Raw genomic sequence first — 14,789 nt, forward strand, 5'->3', positions numbered from 1 at the left:
CTTGGATTAGCTGTGGGCTGAGGGGACACAGATTGCCAGGATTGCACATCCAGCAGAACCTCTGGCTGTGGGAACAACCCACAGAGCTCCTGGCAGCATTTATGGAGAGGCTGGCATGGATTTGGGGTTTGGGAGAAAAGTCCAGCAAGGGAAGAGCGTTCAGTGCCTGGAGGAGGTGACAGGACAAGGAGGAGTGGTTTGGAATGACAAAGGGTGAGGTTAGGTCGGATAAAGGGAAGGAATTGTTCCCTGGGAGGGTGGGCAGGCCCTGGCACAGGGTGCCCAGAGCAGCTGGAGCTGCCCCTGGATCCCTGGGATGCCTTGGGAAGGCTGAGCTAGAGCAGAGGCTGGACAGAGCTGAAGAACAAAGCAGGGATTTATGAAAAGGATCTCCTCCATGGATCCACCTTGGGCAGCACCAGAGCCCAGCCAGGGCTGCACCCAAGATGAACCCAAATGGTCCCAAAATGCACGAGCGCTCCCGGGGGCTCTCACTGGGATCAGCTCTGCTCCATTGGCACATTGGAGTTCATTGTCCCATTCCAGCTTTAGCCCATGCAGTCCCATCCTGCTTGTTTTCCTCTCTCCAGCCCACGTTGTTTGTGCTCTTGGGCCTGAGATTTGGATCATTTGTCCTTGGTGCCCAGCTGGAGAAGAAATTGTTTTGTCTCACCATCCCATAATATGAAGCTCAGAACTGCACACTAAAGCAGCACAGAATCTGAAACAGCAAAGCTAAACCTGAGGCATCCCTGGAAGTGCCCAAGGCCAGGCTGGACAGGACTTGGAGCAGCCTGGGATAGTGAGGCGTGTCCCTGCAGTGGCAGGGGGGTGAAGTTGGATGATTTTTAAGGTCCAAACCCCTCTGTCCTTCCCAGGTATTTTTCCCTGCTCATTCCAGACATTCCTGCTCAGGAGATCTCTCAGCCCTCACTCGGCAGCACTTTTACCAGTCATCTCCAAAGTCAAATCCCAACATTTGGTCCCAATTATCCGTCTCCCTGAGCAGCCCCAACCCCACACAGCAGCTCTGTTCTTCCTCAGGTGTGGGATTTTGGGATGCTGCCATTCCCCTTCCAAGGGGATCTGACAGAGCTGCAGAGAGACAGGACTGGGGGTGCTGAGGCTGCTCCTCCTTCCCAATCCCTGTGGGAGAAGCTTTTCCATGCTCATCATCTTGGAGTCTCCCTGCAGGTGCTCCAACCCCAGCAGAAAAGCTGGAATGGGCAAAAAAAGGCCAACAGTATCCTGGCCTGGATGAGGAATGGTGTGGCCAGCAGGAGCAGGGAGGTACATCAGGTGTACCTGGCACACCTCGAGTGCTGTGTCCAGCTCTGGCCCCTCCGTTTGGGAAGGTCATGGAGGGGCTGGAGCACATCCAGAGGAGGCAACGAGGCTGGAGAGGGGCTGGGAGCACAAACCCTGTGAGGAACCACTGAGGGAGCTGGGGGTGCTCAGCCTGGAGAAAAGGAGACTCAGGGGTGACCTCAGCGCTCTCCAGAGCTCCTGAAAGGTGGCTGTGGCCAGCTGGGGCTGGGCTCTTTCTCCAGGCAGCACTGACAGAGCCAGAGCACACAGCCTCGAGCTGCACCAAGGGAAATACAGGCTGGAGATCAGGAAAAGGTTTTTACAGAAAGGGTGATAAAGTTCTGGAGTGGCTGCCCGGGGAGGTGGTGCAGTCACCATCCCTGGGTGTGTTTAACAAAGCCTGGATGTGGCACTGGGTGCCAGGGTGGAGTTGAGCTGTTGGGGCTGGGTTGATGATCTTGAAGGTCTCTTCCAACCCAGTGATTCTGTGAATTCTGTCAACTGGGAGCAGTTTTCCCTCCTGTGGCTGCCAAACTTCCAGCCCAGGGATGTTGGTATTGCTGAGGTCCCTGCTGATTATTCCCTCAGCTGAAAAATCCCAGGAAAAGCCCCAGCCCCGAGGCCTCTGGGCCTGCAACCCGAGAGGATTTGCCTCTCAGAGCATGAAGAATTAAAAAGATTCACAGATTTCTTTCTGTCTGGAAACTGGGTATAAACTGGAGCTCTTCCAGTGCCTGGGAAAACCTGATCCTGGTGCTCCTGAAAGGAGAGGAGCCTCTTTGTGTCTTTTAAGTTGTTGCCATCTTTTCTGAGAGGGCCGAACTCCCCAGATCTTCCTGTTTGTGCTCCAATTATTTGTCCACTCAAAATGTTTTCCTTGCTGAGTGTTGAACCAGGAAAGCTTCGTTTTGAAGGGAATTATTTCTCTGTGCATTTTTCCTCCTCAAGATTGGAGTTTTAAGCACAATAATGCTAAATTTTGATGCTAAATAATGTCAGGTTTTGTCTCAGCATAAACTTCTCCCCTTCGGCCACCAAAAGTAAATAAATAAGCTGGGCAGGAGTTCTTATTTTGATTTCTTCCAAGCTGAGATAAGGAATTTTGAAGTGTTGTTTGCTGAGGGAGATGGAAATGGGCCAGGTTGGAATGGGAATGGCTGTGGGATCTCTGCCCTTCAATTGATCTCCTTCAAAATGATACTTTGAGCTCCCTGAGTGCTCCTTCTGCAAGGCAGGAGCTGCAGGAGCCTCTGGATATTTTTGTTTTCCCTTTTCCAGTGGGGTTGCACCAGCTGGATATGCTTAAAAATAAATAGCAGGCAGGAGAGGAGGTGTTGGCTGTGTGCTCCAATATTCCAAATTTGAAATCCCTAAAAAATCTTCATCTCTGCTGTGGGATGGATTATTAGAAGGGAAAATTGACAGCCAGGAATAGCCACATCAGGGTTCCTTGAATAGCACAAAACACTTTCCTGCTGCAATATTTTACTGGATAAAAGATGTCATTCTGAGCAGAGAGTGCAGGAAAATTATGGGTTATTGCCCATGGCAGTTGTTCCTTGGAATGGGAAATCCAGTGTAGTGGCAAAGGGTGGGCATAAAACAACTGCACTTTATGCCCAGGCAGGGTTTTCCACCAAAAAAAAATTGGAGAACTTTGCCAGGACCTGAGATGTGCTGGTTCCTGGAGCAGGGGGGGGGTGGTAAATTCACCATTGCTTCTCTTCCCTCTCAGCTTCCCAGAAGGAGGGAAGACATTTTCCAAGTAAATCACAGAACCATGGAATGGTTTGGGTTGGAAGGGACCTCAAAGCCCATCCAGTGCCATGGCAGGGACACCTTCCACTGTCCCAGGCTGCTCCAGCCTGGCCTTGGGCACTGCCGGGGATCCAGGGGCAGCCACAGCTGCTCTGATGTGGCTGTGGGAGTTCCTTTCCTTGGATTTTTCTTGTCAGTGTAGAAGAATTTATGTGATACTGCAGAGAAGGGTTTATAAGAGAAAATATAATAAAATGACTGAAAATCACAAATTATTATAGCAGCCAGGATAAAGTAATTCAAGAGTTGGAGCATTAAAATTTCACTTTCAAGCCATGTCAAATATGAAGAGTATTGAAACTAATTCCTTGTCCTTTTTTCTTCCTTCTCGTTTCTGCAGGAAGAGGAGATTTTCACTTCTAGAATTTCTGCTTGGATAACTCAAGATAGATTTTGGAGTGAGGTTTTCAATATGATCTCTGAATCCCTGAGGGTAAGGAGCACGGTCAGAGGTGTGGTTTCACCTTATCCACTGCACACACGTTCTTGCTCTAAAAATAATTCCTCTAATTATATCCTGCAATAGTGACAACTCCCAACATTGTCTCTGAGTTTTACCAGCAGGATCCAGGTGGAAAATGCTTCCTGATGAATAAATTCGGGCTCATGCCTGAGCCTTTGCTGGGAGCAGCCACAGGATGGCAACATTGCTCATCTTTAACTTTGGTCATGGAAGCAACTCCTGGAGCTGGGCTTTGGCTCAGAACGAGGAGTGGAGTTCTGGAGTTCTCTGGGGTTTCGAGGAAACTTTTCTGTCATGGTTTGACTTGGACAGGGACATTTCCCAAGGGATGGAGTGATGGGAAAAGGAGGAATGGCCTTAGGCTGAGTGAGGCAGGGATGGATGGGATTTTGGGAGGAAATTCTTTACTATGAGGGTGGTGAAGCACAGGTTGCCCAGGGAGGTTTTGGACTTCCAATCCCTGGCAGTGCCCAAGGCCAGCTTGGACACTGGGCTCGGAGCAGCCTGGGACAGTGGAAGGTGTCCCTGCCATGGCAGGGGTGGCTCTGGATGGGCTTTGAGGTCCATTCCACCCCAACCATTCCAAGATTCCATGAAATCAAACCCTTATGAGACACTCCATGGCTCTCAACTCAACATGGGCAGGTTTTTAAGAGGCAGGAGGAGAAAATGCCACTTTCCTCTTTTTTTCCCCTCCTTTTTTTGCTTTCCCCCGACCTTTTATGAGCTGCAGTGGAACCTGTAAAAGGCTTTTCCCCAGTGACAACCAAGCAATTCCTGAACTGGTGCAGCTCTGAAACAGGAGAACAGGACCTGGCACTGCTGAAGGAGCTCAACCAAGTTCAAGCAAGATCTTCTCAGATCTTGGACATGATAAATATGGGCAAGTTTTGGTGGGGACTGGAAGAAAAATGTGTCCTTTCAGCCAAAGTAACTCTTATCCCGACAAACATTTTGCTGGATTGTTATTTGAATGAATATTTAATATAAAACATGCAACCTGCTCTAATAAGAGCACATTTATAATTTTGAGCAAGCGAGCCCTGTCCAAAATTCCCTTGGCTTTGCTCTGGGTAAGGAATAACTTTAGAAGGAAATGTTGGACTGCAGCTACTCTTGGCTGAAGGACACAGTACAGCAGGAACAGCTGTGGAAGCAGATTTACTGCAAGAAGTGAGGCTGCTAAAATCCTGACAGTACTTTGATTTTTTTTCTGGCTTTTTTTTTTTTAATGAAAAAGTCCAATATAGAGTTTATGACTTTTCATACAGTTATTTATTTTAGGAATAAGAGAGCTGCCAAACACAGCAGGTAGTTAATACCCAATTCAGACTGTGTTTAAATAGGGAAGGAGCGATTGGCTGCATCCTTTGGGATTCTGTGATTAACCCACAGGGAGCTGGAGGTGGCTTTTTCCAGAGGCTTTCAGGTGAAACATGAGTGGGAGTTGGCTCTCTTGGAGTGAAGTTGGAATCACATGTAGCAGATAATTCAGCTCATCCTGAAATGGTTTCTCTACTGAAATGAGCTTTTCCTTTGGACAGGGGACATGGAGCTGCTGGAGATAACCTGGAGCTGGGATGGAGATTCAGTCTCTGCCTCTGTTCCAGACATGGATCTTTCCTGGTGGGGGTGGTGAAGGTTCTGGAGAGTCAGTCCTGTGAGGAGCAGCTGAAAGAGCTGGGAAGGGGCTGAGCCTGGAGCAAAGGAGGCTCAGGGGGGACCTTGTGGCTCTGCACAGCTCCTGCCAGGAGGGGACAGCCGGGGGGGTCGGGCTGTGCTGCCAGGGAACAGGGACAGGAGGAGAGGGAACGGCCTCAGGCTGGGCCAGGGCAGGCTCAGCTTGGACAGCAGCAGGAATTTCCCCATGGAAAGGCTGCTCAGGCCAGTTTCCAGATTCTTCATCCTCAACTTCCTTTCAAGAGTGAGTGGGCTTAAAATGATCAGACTTTGAAAACATGACATAAGCCAAATCTGGTGTTATTTTATCTGATCTTTACCATGTGTTTCACAGAATCATCCAGGTTGGAAGAGACCTTCAAGACCATCCAGCCCTGCCATGGCAGGGACACCTTCCACTGTCCCAGGCTGCTCCAAACCCCAGTGTCCAACCTGGCTTTGGACTCTTCCAGGGATCCAGGGGCAGCCACAACCTCTCCCAAGCCTTTTAGTCCTAACTCTGATTTTCAAGGCTTATCGATGCTTCTGAACTTTCGCTCTCTGTGTTTTCCATGGAATGATAAAATGTGACCAAATGAAACAAAGAGGCAGCTCAGGGCAGGGTGGAAGGCTGGGATTGCTCTGTCCATGAGCCCATTTCTCCCACAGAGAGTCATGAAAATCAGCTGAGGTTCATTAGCAAGGCAGCCTAATTGGGCTGGAATTGCCAGGGATAGCAATAGTGGTGATATCACCAGCCTGGATGGATTTGAGAGCACCCCTGGTGATCAATACCAGTGATTATGACATTTTAGAAATAAAATTGCTTGTCCTTGACTCCAGTGGAAGGGAGAACTCCCTCACACATCCCACGGGTTGCAGCTGCTCTGCTCAATACCAAACACTTTGTGAAATGGCCAACAAAGGCCTTTCCTTGCCACCCCATCCCTCTGAGGGGGCAAAATCCCCCTGACTTTGATTCTCTTTGCTCTGGAGGCCTTTTAGTTAAAAGCTCTCTAATAGATTTGGGAGTATTGACAGTAATAATGAGCTTATGGGTGAGATTGTGACCTCAGGGAAGTCAATGGAGCTGGGATTCCAGCATTTTAAATATCCACACATCTATATGAAGTCTGTACATGTGCTCTCAACAGGTCAAATCTCTGCATTGATTCACTCCACTTTCCAACAGTTTGCTTACCAAACATCTTTGAAGTGTGAGCTAATGAAATTAATGTATTTTCCTCCTACTTAAAGCAGAAAATAAAATTAACCACCTTTTCCCCCAGGAAAAAGGAGGGAGGTTGGGTCAGTCCTGCCTTTCTTGTCCATAAATCATTTTAAACCCATTCAGATGTTTGAGTTTATGGGAAACTCTTTGAAGAACTGTCAGGATTCTCAGTGAAGGGTTTAAACATGACTTCTGATGCCATGGGCTGAAGATTTGGAAAGGATGATCTGAATGAAGTTGGGAATCAACACATCCAGGTGCCCCTTTGGTGATAAGGACAGGGAATGTGGGGACCAAGCTGTATTTGTCATTTTTAAGAAAACAAGTGAAAAAGTGCATTCGTGTTAACATGGCAAAGCGAGGCATGGAAGGAAGGGATAATGTCTTTTAGTAGATCAAAGAAGGAAAGAAAAAAGGAGGAAAGAAAGGAAAGGAAAGGAAAGGAAAGGAAAGGAAAGGAAAGGAAAGGAAAGGAAAGGAAAGGAAAGGAAAGGAAAGGAAAGGAAAGGAAAGGAAAGGAAAGGAAAGGAAAGGAAAGGAAAGGAAAGGAAAGGAAAGGAAAGGAAAGGAAAGGAAAGGAAAGGAAAGGAAAGGAAAGGGAAAGGGAAAGGAAAGGAGTTTTAGCATGGAGTAAGATCCACTGGTTCACAGCTCTGTGAAAGAAACCATTTCCCTCTTATTTTACATCCAAGCACTTCCAGGTATTTTTGCCAGGACTTTATAAACTGTTCCTACTGCTGTCACATATTCTGCCTGGCTGGGGATTGCTGCAGTAAGAACAGCCCTACACAGGAGTATTCCCACCACACCAAAACCTGGCAAGTGAATGAATTTATCAGTAGATGGCAACTACCCCCCTAATGACCCAGAGCCCATTTCCTCCCTTGGAGCTGTGCTCCAGCATTCATGGCTGTCCAAAGGCCTGCCTCAGGTTGATATCCAATCACTTGGCAGCATCTTTTAGAATGGAAACACAGGAAAAGCCCAAGGTTTTGACCACCTCCACTCGGCTGAAAAAAGCATCCCAGAAATCCATAATGGACCATGAACAGTTTGTCTCCATCTTCTCTAAGAAGCCTTTGTGCAGTTTGTGTCCATTCCCTGCACCTCAGGGTGTCTCTGAGATGTCTGCAGGGTCATTGATCACAGAATTTGGGCTTGAGGGGACATTAAAGATCATCCGGTTGTAACCCCCTGCCATGGGCAGGGACACCTTCCACTGGTGTCCAGCCCTGGGCCCAGCCCAGGGAGGAGCTGGAGCTGCTGCAGAGAGCCCAGAGGAGGCTCCAGGATGAGCAGAGGGATGGAGCAGCTCTGCTGGCAGGAAAGGCTGGCACAGCTGGCATTGTTCACCTGCACAGGAGAAGCTTTGGGCTGAGCTCAGTGTGGCCTTGCAGGGCCTGGAGGAGCCCCAGGAAACCTGGAGAGAGACAATTTCCAGGGAATGCAGGGACAGGAGCCAGGGAATGGCTTCAAAGTGACAAGAAAGTAGGGTTAGATGGGATATTGGGCAGGAATTGTTCCTTGGAGGGTGGGCAGGGGCTGGGAGGGAATTCCCAGAGCAGCTGGGGCTGCCCCTGGATCCCTGGCAGTGCCCAAGGCCAGGTTGGACACTGGGGCTGGGAGCAGCCTGGCACAAAGGAAGGTGTCCCTGCCATGGCAGGGGTGGCACTGGGTGGGTTTTGAGGTCCCTTCCAACCCAAAAAAATTTGAGATTCTGGGATTCTATGAATCTATGCATCCCAGGCTGCTCCCAGCCCCAGTGTCCAACCTGGCCTTGGGCACTGCCAGGGATCCAGGGGCAGCCCCAGCTGCTCTGGGAATTCCATCCCAGCCCCTGCCCACCCTCACAAGAACAATTCCTAATTCCCAAAATCCTATCCATCCCTGCCCTCCTTCAGTTTAAAGCCATTCCCTGTGTCCTATCACCACAAATAAGCAAAGTCAGGTCCCAGATCACTTTTATTATTGTTGGTCTCAGAAAATTCCTCAGAAATTCCATTTATTTTTAAAAGCAGTGGTGATGTTAACAGGAATCAGTGCTGAAAACCCTCTGTCCCAAACCAAATCAACATGAAGCCAAAGGCAATGGCGATCAACCACAAAAAGGAAGGTTCAGAGTGGAACCAGGGGAAATGCTGAAAATCTCCCAGATCTGGAGGTGACACAAGGTGACAATATAATTGCACACAGATTTTTCTTTTTGCCAAATGAAGAATCGTTGCCTCACAGGTCTTGGAATTATGTTTTTTTCACTGTCTTGGCCCATCTGTTGAAAGTGTGAGACCTATATATTTCTGGTTTAAGAGAAATCCATTGATTCTCTTTTTTGTCATAATTTTATATCCTAATATGTGTGCCTGGCACTTTGCTGTAATGTAAAATGGAGAGGGCTGGGCTTCTTTGCTCATTATTTTGATTTCTGTTGTTTGAATGCACTGTGGAACGATGGAATTTCGTGAGGATTGTAGAAGGAAATGTCTGGATTTGGTACTTCTGGTGAGCAGTGGTCACAGTCCATGGAGGGTGCCTTGTGCCCCAATGGAAGTTCCCCAGAAATCACTGGAGGGGATGGAAATATCCTTGCCAACCCTAATGCACCTTCAGCACAAAATTCCAGCATTCATCCTAAGAAATGAGCACATTTCATTACATGGGATTTTTGAAATAGGATTCTAGAAACTGTTTTTCCACTCCCTATAAGGCATCGATTGTGCAGAATGCTAAATCTGCTCAAAAGCTAAAAGCGACAAATTCTGAGACTTTTAAATTTTAATTTGGAAAATATTTATTTTATTTAATATCAAATGTCTGGTTCCATTCTATTCCTGACATTAAAAAAAAAAACAATTCTGAGCCACTGAGAGGGTTTGTTTCCCTCATGATGCATTTCAAAAAATGCACTGAAATTTTATTTTGATCAGGTCAAAACATTGTAATGTAACTTCAAATATTGGCTGTAACAGGCTGTCAAATACATCTGTCACAGTGCCATTGAAATTCATATTTCAAGGGACTGTAAAAAAACAAACAAAAAGTTAAGTGAAAGCAAAATTAATACCTTGTCATGACAAAACGTTCATGAATTATGGAAATGAGGAACCGAGCAGGCAATCAGTGCTGGAAATCACTGTGTATCCCCAAGAAATTCCGGGTTTTAGGGAAAACTGCCTTTTTTTGGGGAAGAAACAAAGCGATGTGGCCAGTTCTACTTCACAGGGCACCGACTCCAAAGCAAACCATTATTTTAGCAGAATACCCCTTGAATTACCTGCCTGCAAAGCCATGATGGGAGGTAGACAGGGATGTGCTGCCTTGGGAATATCTCAGCCTCCTCTGCCTTTATTTCCCAGGTTCTGCATCCACATCCTTTCCTCCTCCGGGAAGAAAAGGAAGGAATAAACAATGGTGGACTTCAACATCCATTCCGAGTTCTCTGGTGCCAGGCACAGAATTCCCGAGGCAGCGGTGCCAGATCCCGGGAGAACTCACACGTAGTCGCTCAGTCTGTAGCCGCTGTGGGACGCAGATGTCAGGGAAGGAGCGTGGTTGCCCTTGAAGGCACTCGGTGGCCTGGAGGATGGAGGCGCTCCGGCCCCGGAATGCGGCTGGAAAGGTGTCTCATTCCCAAAGCACGAGGTGCACAGCAGGGCCCCGCCCAGGATGGTCAAGGCCGAGGAGACAAATCCCAGATAAAGAGCCTGCCCTATCTCATACTTCATCCCAGCGGGCAGCGTGGGGTTGTAGAAATCCACGACGACGTCGTTGGTGCTCCACGACACCGGCACCAGGCAGAGCAGCCCGGCCGCCACGAAGCCAATCCCGCCGGCGCCGGCGATGGAGGCCTTGGTGGGGCTGCCCTCGGCGCAGTGCGTGCACCTCATGCCCACCACGGCCACGCCGGCCGCCAGCACGGCCAGCAGGCAGGAGATGACCATCATGGCCCGGGCGGCGCGGAGGTCGGCGGGCAGCGCCAGCTGGGAGCGGTACGCTTGGCACTGGTAGACGCCGGTGCTGTGCCACACGCACTCCATCCACAGCCCCTTCACGTAGGCCACGGCCGTGATGATGTTGGCGCCCACGTGCGCCGAGCGCCACCAGTGCGGCAGGATGGTGGCAATTAACGTCCCAATTAAGCCCAGCAGGCTCAGGGAGAAGCCGAGCAGCTCCAAGGCCCAGCTCGCCATGGGAATGTTTGTCCTGCGCGGTTCTCTTAACGAGGCGCCTCCGCTTGGCTTCCCTTGGAAAACGCGAGCTTTTCTTGGAAGATATGCGGCTGTTTCACCCCGACACCTCCTGCTCTCCTAATAAAAGGTAATTGAGGGAAAAAGGAGTTAATTATTACCCCAAAGCATTGCCTCTCCAGCCAGTGAGGTGCATTTCAAGTGCAGCGAGAGCAATAATTAGCATAGTTATCGCTGTTAATCGTATTTTTGTGGAAGTAATGGGAAAGCAAGCTTCCCTCTTCCCTTATATAAACAGCCTTGTGCTGCCCGCTGGGAAGAGAACTCAAGACAATTTATGAAATGGAAAAAAAATATTTGAAATGCAAATATTCCTCTTCCCAGCAGGCTCTTCAAAAAAACAAACATGATTTCCTCTCTAAAGCAGAGAATTAGGTAGTGTTAACACTTGGAATGAAGGAGATTTATAAAGTAGGGAACTGCAGGTTGCTTTACACGATGAAAACATTCCCAGAAGGTCATAGCAGGACTAGGAAAACAATAAGGGTGTATTTGCTCAAAGTAGGGAGCAAAAAGAGTGATTTAAAACCTGTGGAAGAGGATAACAAATATTGGATTAAAGTCGCTTTCCTGACTGGCCAGTATTTCTTGAGGTTGCATTTCAATAAAGTAACTCAAAGGGGAATAATTTTCATTAGGATCTGGGGAGTTTCAGGTCGTGATTTCAGGTTGTGGGTGAAATGTGGAATCAGGCAAACATCCTGGAGCTTCTGAGGGACAACACCTTCACAGTTTGGTCGTGTATAAATCCAAGCTGGGAAACAAGGAATGGCAACTCTTCCTTCTGTATAAATCCCAGACTAAGTGGCCTTTTCCAGTGGCTGCCTAGCCAGCTCTGTTATCCATCACGCGTGATGTGTGTGGGCAGAAACACGATATTTTAATATATAAAATAATCCTTGCATCACAATCCAGCTTGGAACTCAGAAACAGCAACAAGTTTAGGCTCCAGCTCTGCCAAGCCCCATGCACGTGCTGAGCTCCTGCTCGGAGGAGAAAGTGGAAGTGTTTGCTGGAGCTGGCCCGAGCAGGAAAAGGGAGGAAAACCATCTGGATCAACTCATCAATGCCATCAGGACAGCAGAAGGATGCAGAGGGAGCAAAGTGAAAGCTGCTCCACATTGCCATTATCTCAGACTTGGCTCTAACAAGTCTGGAGTGCTTGGGGTGACATCAGTGCCAGAGCTGGTCTCTGTTGTTGTGGCATTCAGTGATCTCTGCCTGACAGCAAAATCATGGAATCATGGAATGGTTTGGGTCGGAAGGGACATGAAAAATCAGCCATTTCTGCCATGGCAGGGACACCTTCCACTGTCCCAGGCTGTTCCCAGCCCCAGTGTCCAACCTGGCCTTGGGCACTGCCAGGGATCCAGGGGCAGCCCCAGCTGCTCTGGGAATTCCATCCCAGCCCCTGCCCACCCTGCCAGGGAACAATTCCCAATTCCCAATCTCCCATCCAGCCCTGCCCTCTGGCAGTGGGAGCCATTCCCTGGGTCCTGTCCTTCCAGCCCTCGGAAATTGTCTCTCTCCATCTTGCAGAATGGTTTGTCTCTTCCCAAAACAATCCCTTGGATGTTGTGAAAAGAAAGGGGAAAATGGAAAAGCACAAGGATTTTGTGGCCTGGGCAGGACAACACCATAGGCTGAGGACTCTGTGCTTCTACACATTCCGTTTATTTGGAATGTGCCATGGGATGGGCAGGAATGGGATGTTGGATTTGCTGCCTGGAAGGGAAGAGCAAACTAAAGAGCAGCTTTTCTTTAGTGCGCCTGGTTTTAGGAAAGTTCTTCCTCCTGTTGCCAATTCCTGGCCTTTCAGTACTCTTCATGTAACACATAAAGGAAAACACCCGAGTTTATGTGCCTGCTGAAGGAATTTACCTCATTTGCAGATTCTGAGAAAATCACAGAAGGTTTTATATCGGAAATCATCATTCCAGGGGAAGCCAGGCTGCAGATTTCTCCCAGCTATCACAGATATGACAGGCCATGAGTTAGGACCAAGCACAGCACAAAGGAGCAAACTGTTACCTCCAGCACTGCTGGAGATATTTTATTTCTGTCCCAACCACGGGAAGTCCTCATGTGTGTTTGCCTTGCCGGTTATTTGGGTTTGATTCCCATATTAAGGAGAATTGAGCAGTACTTTACCTTTTTATATTATTATTTGTTTTCTGTGAGGTGCATCTGGATCTAAGCCCGCAACACATCTCAGGGAGATTATCTTGGGAATATTCCTCCAGGATCAGGGAGATCTCCACATGGTTTTGGGTCACAGCAGGACCATGAGAGACCTCAAGACATCTCACAAGACATCAGCAACAGAGCTGGAAATGGAGCTTGGATCTCCTGTGTCCTTAATCTCAGCAGCACCTTCCTCATCCCTGTTTTTGCCTGGTCTGGGAATTTCCCATTCACAGAATCCTAGAATCACTGGGTTGGAAGAGACCTCCAAGACCATCAAGTCCAACCCAGCCCCAACACCTCAACTCAACCCTGGCCCCCAGTGCCACATCCAGGCTTTGTTAAACACACCCAGGGATGGTGACTGCACCACCTCCCCGGGCAGCCACTCCAGAACTTTATCACCCTTTCTGTGAAAACCTTTTCCTGATCTCCAGCCTGTATTTCCCTTGGTGCAGCTCGAGGCTGTGTGCTCTGGCTCTGTCAGTGCTGCCTGGAGAAAGAGCCCAGCCCCAGCTGGCCACAGCCACCTTTCAGGAGCTCTGGAGAGCGCTGAGGTCACCCCTGAGTCTCCTTTTTTCACTCCCTCATGATGAGCACGACCCAAGATAATCCTCTCCAATTCCTCATCCCACCCAGGACATCCACACCTTGCCCACCATCCCGAGGAGTGATCCAGCTCACTCTGGTGCATTTGCAAAGAGGCTCCCGAGGTCAGGCACGAGGCTTTGCAGCTGATCCCGGGGAGAACAGGACCTCAAAGGAAAATGTGATTTACACCACCAGTCCTGGGAAATGGACCCCCGATCTAATGGAGGTCAAACCACGCTGGGGCTCAGCAGCAGCTATTTTTAGATGTCATTAAGGTGTTATTTTTAAACATTAGCCATTAAAAGCTTTCTAATTTAAGCAGCCAGCGTTAATTAGCCCCGCTTGCTCGGCGTCATGTTTTCCATGTGCCTCTCTCAGCAGTTCCAGCTGCCCCTGGTGCTCAGTAACACTTTCACTGCTGGGCACCAGCGTTCCCCTCCTTGTGCCAAGTGGTGAAAGCAGCAGGAACTCAACACGTGGATCTCCAGGAACATCAGCAGCCTGGTGGAAATGTCTCACTTTACAGCTCAGCTGAGGAACATTCAGTGGGATCAGGTGAGGGGTGGCTTGGATGTTCCTTGTGGGCTGAGCCAGACAAATATTAAATTAAAAAAAAATCAGCCTTTTTTTTTTTCCTGTGTGGGTTGTGTTTGTTGATATTTCTTTAGAAAGTGAGCCAATTTTGCTTTCTCACCTGGGAGTCACCCTTTTCTAACAGGGACAGGATGAGAAGGAAAGGCCTCAAGCTGTGCCAGGGGAGGTTCACGTTGGGTATCAAGAAAAATTTCTGCATGGAAAGGGTGCTCAGGCCTGGGTAGGGGCTGCCCAGGGAGCTTTGGAGTGCCCATCCCTGCAGGTGTCCCCTGGAGGTGGCACTCAGAGCTCTGGGCTGGGGACAAGGTGGGCATGGGAGGGCTTTTCCAGCCTCAGGGATTCTGTGTTTAGGATGAGCTGCTCAGACATTGCCTGCAATTCAGTCTGGGAGAAACATGGGAACCAAAAAAAAAAAAAAAAAAAAGGCAGAGAAATAAAATAAAAGATGCGAGCGGGCTGTGAATGCCCAGGCAGCAGTGGGATGAAATTTTATGGGGCCGAGATGGGGGCAGAAGTGAGAGGGGAAGGGTGCCCTGAGTCCCTGAGCACGGAGATCATGGGAGACACCCTGCTGACTCCTGCAGCTTAGCCTGGATCCAGCACATGGCCTTGCCCTTCCCCTTCCCCCTCCTCGTGTGCAGCATGGCAGCCCAGATCCTGTTTCAGGGTTTGTGCTGGCGCATTTTTTTCTCCCTTA

The 14,789-nt window shown here is 48.9% G+C and overlaps 1 protein-coding gene across 1 annotated transcript; it reads right to left on the reverse strand.

The window, feature by feature from the left end:
• Nucleotides 1-9,280: 9,280 nt before the first annotated feature.
• CLDN14 (claudin 14) lies at nucleotides 9,281-14,404 on the reverse strand. Its single transcript, XM_068179519.1, has one exon. The coding sequence runs from the start codon at nucleotides 10,664-10,666 to the stop codon at nucleotides 9,968-9,970; it is 699 nt and encodes a 232-aa protein (XP_068035620.1). The 5' UTR covers nucleotides 10,667-14,404; the 3' UTR covers nucleotides 9,281-9,967.
• Nucleotides 14,405-14,789: the final 385 nt, after the last annotated feature.

Source organism: Anomalospiza imberbis, chromosome 2 (genome assembly GCF_031753505.1).
Source record: "Anomalospiza imberbis isolate Cuckoo-Finch-1a 21T00152 chromosome 2, ASM3175350v1, whole genome shotgun sequence".
Lineage (NCBI taxonomy): Eukaryota > Metazoa > Chordata > Aves > Passeriformes > Viduidae > Anomalospiza > Anomalospiza imberbis.

Excerpts from the sequence above, each read along its gene's own strand:
- CLDN14 (XM_068179519.1), bottom strand. The coding sequence starts at position 10,666 with ATGGCGAGCTGGGCCTTGGAGCTGCTCGGCTTCTCCCTGAGCCTGCTG.